Source organism: Oncorhynchus gorbuscha, linkage group LG10 (genome assembly GCF_021184085.1).
Source record: "Oncorhynchus gorbuscha isolate QuinsamMale2020 ecotype Even-year linkage group LG10, OgorEven_v1.0, whole genome shotgun sequence".
Taxonomy (NCBI): Eukaryota; Metazoa; Chordata; class Actinopteri; order Salmoniformes; family Salmonidae; genus Oncorhynchus; species Oncorhynchus gorbuscha.
The window spans coordinates 97170274-97183924 of NC_060182.1; the positions used below are offsets into that span (position 1 = coordinate 97170274).

Genomic DNA, 13651 nt, shown 5'->3' on the forward strand with positions numbered 1-13651 from the left:
ATATATATATAACACATATAATAATACATATATATATATATAACACATATAATAATACATATATATATATAACACATATAATAATACATATATATATATATAACACATATAATAATACATATATATATATATAACACATATAATAATACATATATATATATATATAACACATATAATAATACATATATATATATAACACATATAATAATACATATATATATATATAACACATATAATAATACATATATATATATATAACACATATAATAATACATATATATATATATATATATATAACACATATAATAATACATATATATATATAACACATATAATAATATATATATATATATATATAACACATATAATAATACATATATATATATATATAACACATATAATAATACATATATATATATATAACACATATAATAATACATATATATATATATAACACATATAATAATACATATATATATATATATAACACATATAATAATACATATATATATATATAACACATATAATAATACATATATATATATATAACACATATAATAATAATACATATATATATATATAACACATATAATAATACATATATATATATATAACACATATAATAATACATATATATATATATAACACATATAATAATACATATATATATATAACACATATAATAATACATATATATATATAACACATATATAATAAATACATATAATATATATAACACATATAATAATACATATATATATATATAACACATATAATAATACATATATATATATATATATAATAATACATATAATATATAACACATATAATAATACATATATATATATATAACACATATAATAATACATATATATATATATATATATAACACATATAATAATACATATATATATAATAATACATATATATATATATAACACATATAATAATACATATATATATATAACACATATAATAATACATATATATATATAACACATATAATAATACATATATATATATATAACACATATAATAATACATATATATATATAACACATATAATAATACATATATATATATATACACATATAATAATACATATATATATATAACACATATAATAATACATATATATATATAACACATATAATAATACATATATATATATATAACACATATAATAATACATATATATATATAATAATACATATATATATATAACACATATAATAATACATATATATATATATAACACATATAATAATACATATATATATATATACACATATAATATATAATACATATAATATATATATATATATAACACATATAATAATACATATATATATATATAACACATATAATAATACATATATATATATATAACACATATAATAATACATATATATATATAACACATATAATAATACATATATATATATATATAACACATATAATAATACATATATATATATATAACACATATAATAATACATATAATATATAATACACATATATAATACATATATATATAATAACACATATAATAATACATATATATATATATAACAATAATATATAATAATATATAATACATATATATATATATAACACATATAATAATACATATATATATATATAACACATATAATAATACATATAATATATATAACACATATAATAATATATATATATATATATATACACATATAATAATACATATATATATATATATAACACATATAATAATACATATATATATATATACACATATAATAATACATATATATATATAACACATATAATAATACATATATAATATATACATATATATATAATAATACATATATATAATACATATAATACATATATATATATATAACACATATAATAATACATATATATATATATAACACATATAATAATACATATATATATATATATAACACATATAATAATACATATATATATATATAACACATATAATAATACATATATATATATATAACACATATAATAATACATATATATATATAACACATATAATAATACATATATATATATATAACATATATAATAATACATATAATATATATAATATATAACATATAATAATACATATATATATATAACACATATAATAATACATATATATATATATAACACATATAATAATACATATATATATATAACACATATAATAATACATATATATATATAACACATATAATAATACATATATATATATATAACACATATAATAATACATATATATATATATATAACACATATAATAATACATATATATATATAACACATATAATAATACATATATTGGGTCTGCCTACCCATGTCAGAGACGCAAACTCGGTCTCAACCTTTAAGTCTTTACTGAAGACTCATCTCTTCAGTGGGTCATATGATTGAGTGTAGTCTGGCCCAGGAGTGGGAAGGTGAACGGAAAGGCTCTGGAGCAACGAACCGCCCTTGCTGTCTCTGCCTGGCCGGTTCCCCTTTTTCCACTGGGATTCTCTGCCTCTAACCCTGTTACGGGGCTGAGTCACTGGCTTGCTGGGGCTCTCTCGTGCCGTCCCTGGGGGGGATGCGTCACCTGGGTGGGTTGATTCACTGTTGTGGTCGGCCTGTCTGGGTTCCCCCCACCCCTTGGGTTGTACCGTGTCGGAGATCTTTGTGGGCTATACTCGGCCTTGTCTCAGGATGGTAAGTTGGTGGTTGAAGATTTCCCTCTAGTGGTGTGGGGGCTGTGCTTTGGCAAAGTGGGTGGGGTTATATCCTTCCTGTTTGGCCCTGTCCGGGGTGTCCTCGGATGGGGCCACAGTGTCTCCTGACCCCTCCTGTCTCAGCCTCCAGTATTTATGCTGCAGTAGTTTGTGTCGGGGGCTAGGGTCAGTTTGTTTATCTGGAGTACTTCTCCTGTCCTATTCGGTGTCCTGTGTAAATCTAAGTGTGCGTTCTCTAATTCTCTCCTTCTCTCTTTCTTTCTCTCTCTCGGAGGACCTGAGCCCTAGAACCATGCCCCAGGACTACCTGACATGATGACTCCTTGCTGTCCCCAGTCCACCTGGCCATGCTGCTGCTCCAGTTTCAACTGGCCTGGGCCCTAGGACCATGTCCCAGGACTACCTGACATGAGGACTCCTTGCTGTCCCCAGTCCACCTGGCCATGCTCCTGCTCCAGTTTCAACTGTTCTGCCTTACTATTATTCAACCATGCTGGTCATTTATGAACATTTGAACATCTTGGCCACGTTCTGTTATAATCTCCACCTGGCACAGCCAGAAGAGGACTGGCCACCCCACATATGCTCTCTCTAATTCTCTCTTTCTTTCTCTCTCTCGGAGGACCTGAGCCCTAGGACCGTGCCCCAGGACTACCTGACATGATGGCTCCTTGCTGTCCCCAGTCCATCTGACTGTGCTGCTGCTCCAGTTTCAACTGTTCTGCCTTATTATTATTTGACCATGCTGGTCATTTATGAACATTTGAACATCTTGGTCATGTTCTGTTATAATCTCTACCCGGCACAGCCAGAAGAGGACTGGCCACCCCACATAGCCCGGTTCCTCTCTAGGTTTCTTCCTAGGTTTTGGCCTTTCTAGGGAGTTTTTCCTAGCCACCGTGCTTTTACACCTGCATTGTTTGCTGTTTGGGGTTTTAGGCTGGGTTTCTGTACAGCACTTTGAGATATCAGCTGATGTACGAAGGGCTATATAAATAAATTTGATTTGAATTTGATTTGATATATATATAACACATATAATAATACATATATATATATATAACACATATAATAATACATATATATATAACACATATAATAATACATATATATATATATAACACATATAATAATACATATATATATATATAACACATATAATAATACATATATATATAACACATATAATAATACATATATATATATATAACACATATAATAATACATATATATATATATAACACATATAATAATACATATATATATATAACACATATAATAATACATATATATATATAACACATATAATAATACATATATATATATATATAACACATATAATAATACATATATATATATATAACACATATAATAATACATATATATATATATAACACATATAATAATACATATATATATATATAACACATATAATTCATAACAATTCCTTTATTTGTATGGCATGTTCACTAGAAGCAAGTTTTTTTTTTAAATCTGACGCGTTTCGGCTGCTGATCGACTCTGTGTGAAGGAGATGTGTCGCGCTGCATGAGGCAAATGGTGGTCACATCAGATACTGACTGGTATTCTGATCCACATCAGATACTGACTGGTATTCTGATCCACATCAGATACTGACTGGTATTCTGATCCACACCAGATACTGACTGGTATTCTGATCCACATCAGATACTGACTGGTATTCTGATCCACATCAGATACTGACTGGTATTCTGATCCACACCAGATACTGACTGGTATTCTGATCCGCACCAGATACTGACTGGTATTCTGATCCACATCAGATACTGACTGGTATTCTGATCCGCACCAGATACTGACTGGTATTCTGATCCACACCAGATACTGACTGGTATTCTGATCCACATCAGATACTGACTGGTATTCTGATCCGCACCAGATACTGACTGGTATTCTGATCCACACCAGATACTGACTGGTATTCTGATCCGCACCAGATACTGACTGGTATTCTGATCCACACCAGATACTGACTGGTATTCTGATCCGCACCAGATACTGACTGGTATTCTGATCCACATCAGATACTGACTGGTATTCTGATCCACACCAGATACTGACTGGTATTCTGATCCGCACCAGATACTGACTGGTATTCTGATCCACACCAGATACTGACTGGTATTCTGATCCACACCAGATACTGACTGGTATTCTGATCCGCACCAGATACTGACTGGTATTCTGATCCACACCAGATACTGACTGGTATTCTGATCCACACCAGATACTGACTGGTATTCTGATCCGCACCAGATACTGACTGGTATTCTGATCCACATCAGATACTGACTGGTATTCTGATCCACACCAGATACTGACTGGTATTCTGATCCGCACCAGATACTGACTGGTATTCTGATCCACACCAGATACTGACTGGTATTCTGATCCACACCAGATACTGACTGGTATTCTGATCCACACCAGATACTGACTGGTATTCTGATCCACACCAGATACTGACTGGTATTCTGATCCACACCAGATACTGACTGGTGTTCTGATCCACATCAGATACTGACTGGTATTCTGATCCACATCAGATACTGACTGGTATTCTGATCCGCACCCCAAGCTCTGAGACCAACAGATGCATATCTGTATTCCCAGTCATGTGAAATTCATAAATTAGGGACCTAATTTATTTATTTCAATTAACTGATTTCTTCATATGAACTGTAACTCAGTAAAATCTTAGCGTTTTATATTTTTTGTTCAGTGTGGAATTTGTCTGTCTTTGGGTTTGTTATATTGCAGCTTGATAGTGCAAGTAACTGCCGGACTGGACTGATCTACAAATCACCTTGCATCATAAATAACTACTCATTACTATTTGAAGATCAGTCAGTCACAATTTACCCACAGTGCATTACAAATTTGATTCTCTCGAAAAACTGCCATCTGTGATCAAGCACAATGTGACTTCTGTTATAGAGCAAGTAATTGCTTATAGAAGGTATTAACTCCTACGGTTTGATTTGCTCCCCAGCTATCGAATGTGTGACCCATCCCAGAAGAACATCTATAAAGCAGCACCACTGTTTGGACAGATGTATATCGTCAGCAAGACAGGGGTGCTCCAGGTTGGAGATGTGGTGTACGAGACCAGCCACTGAGATGGATGGAAGACTAGCTACTATAATATACGCTTTACATGTAGTAGTGTGATGGCATAGATGATTAGAAAGTCACAAAATAACAAATAGAACAGAATACCGCTTTTCATATTTTGCAGTTAAATCATTCTTTCTAAGTAGGCTGAAGATTATGAGATTATATGAGATTATGAGATTATATGGGGGAAAAACATTTTTTTTAATCCTTTTTATGATTGAGAACATTAGTAGTTGGTTTTAATGTGTGTTCTGTATGAGCTTGAAAAGATAAATGTTTATCGTGGAAAGGAAAACAACCAATCAAACAGTGCTAGTGCTGAGAGGGCAAGTCTACCGGGGTGCGTTCAGTTCAATAAAAGTTTTGCTACATACAGTGCTAGTGCTGAGAGGGCAAGTCTACCGGGGTGCGTTCAGTTCAATAAAAGTTTTGCTACATACAGTGCTAGTGCTGAGAGGGCAAGTCTACCGGGGTGCGTTCAGTTCAATAAAAGTTTTGCTACATACAGTGCTAGTGCTGAGAGGGCAAGTCTACCGGGGTGCGTTCAGTTCAATAAAAGTTTTGCTACATACAGTGCTAGTGCTGAGAGGGCAAGTCTACCGGGGTGTGTTCAGTTCAATAAAAGTTTTGCTACATACAGTGCTAGTGCTGAGAGGGCAAGTCTACCGGGGTGCGTTCAGTTCAATAAAAGTTTTGCTACATACAGTGCTAGTGCTGAGAGGGCAAGTCTACCGGGTGCGTTCAGTTCAATAAAAGTTTTGCTACATACAGTGCTAGTGCTGAGAGGGCAAGTCTACCGGGTGCGTTCAGTTCAATAAAAGTTTTGCTACATACAGTGCTAGTGCTGAGAGGGCAAGTCTACCGGGGTGCGTTCAGTTCAATAAAAGTTTTGCTACATACAGTGCTAGTGCTGAGAGGGCAAGTCTACCGGGGTGCGTTCAGTTCAATAAAAGTTTTGCTACATACAGTGCTAGTGCTGAGAGGGCAAGTCTACCGGGGTGCGTTCAGTTCAATAAAAGTTTTGCTACATACAGTGCTAGTGCTGAGAGGGCAAGTCTACCGTCTACCGGGGTGCGTTCAGTTCAATAAAAGTTTTGCTACATACAGTGCTAGTGCTGAGAGGGCAAGTCTACCGGGGTGCGTTCAGTTCAATAAAAGTTTTGCTACATACAGTGCTAGTGCTGAGAGGGCAAGTCTACCGGGGTGCGTTCAGTTCAATAAAAGTTTTGCTACATACAGTGCTAGTGCTGAGAGGGCAAGTCTACCGGGGTGCGTTCAGTTCAATAAAAGTTTTGCTACATACAGTGCTAGTGCTGAGAGGGCAAGTCTACCGGGGTGCGTGTTCAATAAAAGTTCAGTTCAATAAAAGTTTTGCTACATACAGTGCTAGTGCTGAGAGGGCAAGTCTACCGGGGTGCGTTCAGTTCAATAAAAGTTTTGCTACATACAGTGCTAGTGCTGAGAGGGCAAGTCTACCGGGGTGCGTTCAGTTCAATAAAAGTTTTGCTACATACAGTGCTAGTGCTGAGAGGGCAAGTCTACCGGGTGCGTTCAGTTCAATAAAAGTTTTGCTACATACAGTGCTAGTGCTGAGAGGGCAAGTCTACCGGGGTGCGTTCAGTTCAATAAAAGTTTTGCTACATACAGTGCTAGTGCTGAGAGGGCAAGTCTACCGGGTGCGTTCAGTTCAATAAAAGTTTTGCTACATACAGTGCTAGTGCTGAGAGGGCAAGTCTACCGGGGTGCGTTCAGTTCAATAAAAGTTTTGCTACATACAGTGCTAGTGCTGAGAGGGCAAGTCTACCGGGGTGCGTTCAGTTCAATAAAAGTTTTGCTACATACAGTGCTAGTGCTGAGAGGGCAAGTCTACCGGGGTGCGTTCAGTTCAATAAAAGTTTTGCTACATACAGTGCTAGTGCTGAGAGGGCAAGTCTACCGGGGTGCGTTCAGTTCAATAAAAGTTTTGCTACATACAGTGCTAGTGCTGAGAGGGCAAGTCTACCGGGGTGCGTTCAGTTCAATAAAAGTTTTGCTACATACAGTGCTAGTGCTGAGAGGGCAAGTCTACCGGGGTGCGTTCAGTTCAATAAAAGTTTTGCTACATACAGTGCTAGTGCTGAGAGGGCAAGTCTACCGGGGTGCGTTCAGTTCAATAAAAGTTTTGCTACATACAGTGCTAGTGCTGAGAGGGCAAGTCTACCGGGGTGCGTTCAGTTCAATAAAAGTTTTGCTACATACAGTGCTAGTGCTGAGAGGGCAAGTCTACCGGGGTGCGTTCAGTTCAATAAAAGTTTTGCTACATACAGTGCTAGTGCTGAGAGGGCAAGTCTACCGGGGTGCGTTCAGTTCAATAAAAGTGTTTGCTACATACAGTGCTAGTGCTGAGAGGGCAAGTCTACCGGGGTGCGTTCAGTTCAATAAAAGTGTTTGCTACATACAGTGCTAGTGCTGAGAGGGCAAGTCTACCGGGGTGCGTTCAGTTCAATAAAAGTTTTGCTACATACAGTGCTAGTGCTGAGAGGGCAAGTCTACCGGGGTGCGTTCAGTTCAATAAAAGTTTTGCTACATACAGTGCTAGTGCTGAGAGGGCAAGTCTACCGGGGTGCGTTCAGTTCAATAAAAGTTTTGCTACATACAGTGCTAGTGCTGAGAGGGCAAGTCTACCGGGGTGCGTTCAGTTCAATAAAAGTTTTGCTACATACAGTGCTAGTGCTGAGAGGGCAAGTCTACCGGGGTGCGTTCAGTTCAATAAAAGTTTTGCTACATACAGTGCTAGTGCTGAGAGGGCAAGTCTACCGGGGTGCGTTCAGTTCAATAAAAGTTTTGCTACATACAGTGCTAGTGCTGAGAGGGCAAGTCTACCGGGTGCGTTCAGTTCAATAAAAGTTTTGCTACATACAGTGCTAGTGCTGAGAGGGCAAGTCTACCGGGGGTGCGTTCAGTTCAATAAAAGTTTTGCTACATACAGTGCTAGTGCTGAGAGGGCAAGTCTACCGGGGTGCGTTCAGTTCAATAAAAGTGTTTGCTACATTCAGTGATGTTTTTTTGCGCACCATTTTTCAACAGCCTTGAGGTATGCTTTTGTGTGGAGGGGTGTGGCCTGATCAAAACACACACACGCTCTGGGGCCACTGGGGCTGCGTTTACACAGGTAACCCAATTCTCATCTTTTTTCCCCACTAATTCTTCTTTTGATTAATCACAAAATAGTTTTCAGAGCTGATCTGATATGGAAAAAATACCAATTAGTGAAAAAAAAAGATCAGAATTGGGCTGCCTGTGTAAACGCTGTCCATGAATACAACATTCTTCAACTGGTTGTTCAGAACAGCACAGTTTCCATTAAAAGTTGCACGCCATTGAGCCCTGTTGAACGAGACCTTGGCCTATAGCCTAAGGGGCAACTCCTCCCCTCTAACTCTCTCCTGCAGTCCCACGTAACATCAACCTCCCCTTGTGCTGCATTCGTAACCAACTGAGAGGTTGAGAATTTACCAGTTGTGAAGCCGTAAACTTAAAGTGTAGTGTTAAAAAAACAACAACATATAAATAGATCGTTTTTTAAAAATAAATGTTTTGTTGCATTTTAACTGCTGAAAATCCTGTTGGGGTCAGCATGTGGGAGAAGTGGGAGCTACGGATGACGGACTAGTTTCCCACTGGGAATGCTGCATTCAAAACAACTGGGAAAACGGCTCCGACTGGGATTATTCATATTTTTTCAATACTCATCCAACTCCAACAACAAAACATTCATTAATTTTTTTAAAAATTATATAGCATACTACGGTTTTTGGACACTTATCATTTATTTGCGAGCATAATAGCTGGACTTTTTAGTTCATGGTTGACGCAGCTTGTTTGCCATTAGCCAATCGGCGTTTCTCAACGAGTTCAAAGCACTTGAATGCATCTAACTCGTATTTACGACTTCACAACAGGTAATTACCACCTTTCCATTTGTTTATGAACACAGCATGAGGGCTGGGAGAGGTGCCTCCTTGGTCACAGCAGAGTCTGGGAGAGGAGCCTCCTTGGTCACAGCAGAGTCTGGGAGAGGAGCCTCCTTGGTCACAGCAGAGTCTGGGAGGGAAGCCTCCTTGGCAACAGCAGAGTCTGGGAGAGGAGCCTCCTTGGTCACAGCAGAGTCTGGGAGAGGAGCCTCCTTGGTCACAGCAGAGTCTGGGAGAGGAGCCTCCTTGGTCACAGCAGAGTCTGGGAGGGAAGCCTCCTTGGCAACAGCAGAGTCTGGGAGGGGAGCCTCCTTGGCAACAGCAGAGTCTGGGAGAGGAGCCTCCTTGGTCACAGCAGAGTCTGGGAGAGGAGCCTCCTTGGTCACAGCAGAGTCTGGGAGGGAAGCCTCCTTGGCAACAGCAGAGTCTGGGAGGGGAGCCTCCTTGGTCACAGCAGAGTCTGGGAGAGGAGCCTCCTTGGTCACGGCAGAGTCTGGGAGAGGAGCCTCCTTGGTCACGGCAGGCAGAGTCTGGGAGAGGAGTCTCCTTGGTCACAGCAGAGTCTGGGAGGGGAGCCTCCTTGGTCACAGCAGAGTCTGGGAGAGGAGCCTCCTTGGTCACAGCAAAGTCTGGGAGGGGAGCCTCCTTGGTCACAGCAGAGTCTGGGAGAGGAGCCTCCTTGGTCACGTCAGGAAGAGTCTGGGAGAGGAGCCTCCTTGGTCACAGCAGAGTCTGGTCAGATGAGGTAGTTCTGTGACCTCCAGGACCAGTGAGTTACTTGGCCACATCAGAGTCTGGTCAGATGGGGTTGAAGTTCTGTGACCTCCAGGACCAGTGAGTTACTTGGCCACAGCAGAGTCTGGTCAGATGAGGTAGAAGTTCTGTGACCTCCAGGACCAGTGAGTTACTTGGCCACAGCAGAGTCTGGTCAGATGAGGTAGAAGTTCTGTGACCTCCAGGACCAGTGAGTTACTGGGCCACAGCAGAGTCTGGTCAGATGGGGTTGAAGTTCTGTGACCTCCAGGACCAGTGAGTTACTGGGCCACACAGACCTAAATCAGTGTTTCCCAATCTTGGTCCCGGTGACCCAAATGGGACACATTTTTTGCACTAACACGTGATTCAACTCATCTTCAGAAAACGTCCCATTTAAATATTGTTAATCTTTACCTCTTCTCTTCTACCACCATTTCAGATAGAAACGCCAGGTCCTCCCGAGTGGCGCAGCTGTCTAAGATCAAATCAAATGTATTTATTTATATAGCCCTTCGTACATCAGCTGATATCTCAAAGCATGTAAAGGACACATTCTGGGTCATAGGATTCATCTACAGCAGGCAGGTCAAGAAGGTGGAGGTCTGTCAGGGTCAGGTCAATGAGGTGGAGGTCTGTCAGGGTCAGGGTCAGGTCAAGAAGGTGGAGGTCTGTCAGGGTCAGGTCAATGAGGTGGATGTCTGTCAGGGTCAGGGTCAGGTCAATGAGGTGGAGGTCTGTCAGGGTCAGGTCAATGAGGTGGAGGTCTGTCAGGGTCAGGGTCAGGTCAAGAAGGTGGAGTTCTGTTAGGGTCAGGGTCAGGTCAAGAAGGTGGAGGTCTGTCAGGGTCAGGTCTAGAAGGTGGAGTTCTGTCAGGGGCAGGTCAAGAAGGTGGAGGTCTGTCAGGGTCAGGTCAAGAAGGTGGAGGTCTGTCAGGGTCAGGGACAGGTCAATGAGGTGGAGGTCTGTCAGGGTCAGGTCAATGAGGTGGAGGTCTGTCAGGGTCAGGTCAAGAAGGTGGAGTTCTGTCAGGGGCAGGTTAAGAAGGTGGAGGTCTGTCAGGGTCAGGTCAAGAAGGTGGAGGTCTGCCAGGGTCAGGTCAATGAGGTGGAGGTCTGTCAGGGTCAGGTCAAGAAGGTGGAGGTCTGTCAGGGTCAGGTCAATGAGGTGGAGGTCTGTCAGGGTCAGGGTCAGGTCAAGAAGGTGGAGGTATGTCAGGGTCAGTTCAATGAGGTGGAGTCCTGTCAGGGTCAGGGTCAGGTCAAGAAGGTGGCGGTCTGTCAGGGTCAGGGTCAGGTCAATGAGGTGGAGGTCTGTCAGGGCCAGGGCCAGGTCAATGAGGTGGAGGTCTGTCAGGGTCAGGTCAATGAGGTGGAGGTCTGTCAGGGTCAGGGTCGGGTCAATGAGGTGGAGGTCTGTCAGGGTCAGGGTCAGGTCAATGAGGTGGAGGTCTGTCAGGGTCAGGGTCAGGTCAATGAGGTGGAGGTCTGTCAGGGTCAGGGTCAGGTCAATGAGGTGGAGGTCTGTCAGGGTCAGGTCAATGAGGTGGAGGTCTGTCAGGGTCAGGGTGAGGTCAATGAGGTGGAGGTCTGTCAGGGTCAGGGTCAGTTCAAGAAGGTGGAGATCTGTCAGGGTCAGGTCAATGAGGTGGAGGTCTGTCAGGGTCAGGGTCAGTTCAAGAAGGTGGAGATCTGTCAGGGTCAGGTCAATGAGGTGGAGGTCTGTCAGGGTCAGGTCAATGAGGTGGAGGTCTGTCAGGGTCAGGTCTAGAAGGTGGAGTTCTGTCAGGGTCAGGTCAATGAGGTGGAGGTCTGTCAGGGTCAGGGTCAGGTCAAGAAGGTGGAGTTCTGTCAGGGGCAGGTCAAGAAGGTGGAGGTCTGTCAGGGTCAGAGGCAGGTCAAGAAGGTGGAGTTCTGTCAGGGTCAGGTCAATGAGGTGGAGGTCTGTCAGGGTCAGGGTCAGGTCAAGAAGGTGGAGTTCTGTCAGGGGCAGGGTCAGGTCAATGAGGTGGAGGTCTGTCAGGGTCAGGGGCAGGTCAAGAAGGTGGAGGTCTGTCAGGGGCAGATGCAGAGGCAGGTCAAGAAGGTGGAGGTCTGTCAGGGTCAGGGGCAGGTCAAGAAGGTGGAGGTCTGTCAGGGTCAGGGGCAGGTCAAGAAGGTGGAGGTCTGTCAGGGTCAGAGGCAGGTCAAGAAGGTGGAGGTCTGTCAGGGTCAGGGTCAGGTCAATGAGGTGGAGGTCTGTCAGGGTCAGGTCAAGGAGGTGGAGGTCTGTCAGGGTCAGGGTCAGGTCAATGAGGTGGAGGTCTGTCAGGGTCAGGTCAAGGAGGTGGAGGTCTGTCAGGGTCAGTTCAAGGAGGTGGAGGTCTGTCAGGGTCAGTTCAAGGAGGTGGAGGTCTGTCAGGGTCAGAGGCAGGTCAAGGAGGTGGAGGTCTGTCAGGGTCAGAGGCAGGTCAAGGAGGTGGAGGTCTGTCAGAGTCAGTTCAAGGAGGTGGAGGTCTGTCAGGGTCAGAGGCAGGTCAAGGAGGTGGAGGTCTGTCAGGGTCAGTTCAAGGAGGTGGAGGTCTGTCAGGGTCAGAGGCAGGTCAAGGAGGTGGAGGTCTGTCAGGGTCAGAGGCAGGTCAAGGAGGTGGAGGTCTGTCAGGGTCAGTTCAAGGAGGTGGAGGTCTGTCAGGGTCAGTTCAAGGAGGTGGAGGTCTGTCAGGGTCAGAGGCAGGTCAAGGAGGTGGAGGTCTGTCAGGGTCAGAGGCAGGTCAAGGAGGTGGAGATCTGTCAGGGTCACTTCAAGGAGGTGGAGGTCTGTCAGGGTCAGAGGCAGGTCAAGGAGGTGGAGGTCTGTCAGGGTCAGTTCAAGGAGGTGGAGGTCTGTCAGGGTCAGAGGCAGGTCAAGGAGGTGGAGGTCTGTCAGGGTCAGGTCAAGAAGGTGGAGGTCTGTCAGTAGTCAGGGTCAGAGGCAGGTCAAGGAGGTGGAGGTCTGTCAGGGCCAGAGGCAGGTCAAGGAGGTGGAGGTCTGTCAGGGTCAGAGGCAGGTCAAGGAGGTGGAGAC

At 41.2% G+C, this 13651-nt stretch overlaps 1 protein-coding gene across 1 annotated transcript in view; it reads left to right on the forward strand.

Moving 5' to 3' along the window:
- The window catches only part of LOC124047007 (mitochondrial amidoxime-reducing component 1-like), a 40007-nt gene extending 32874 nt beyond the window's left edge, over nucleotides 1–7133 (forward strand). The window contains exon 9 of the mRNA XM_046367752.1: nucleotides 5779–7133. Coding sequence (XP_046223708.1) covers nucleotides 5779–5905 — 127 coding nt within the window. The 3' untranslated portion in view covers nucleotides 5906–7133. The remainder of the gene's footprint in view (nucleotides 1–5778) is intronic.
- Nucleotides 7134–13651: the final 6518 nt, after the last annotated feature.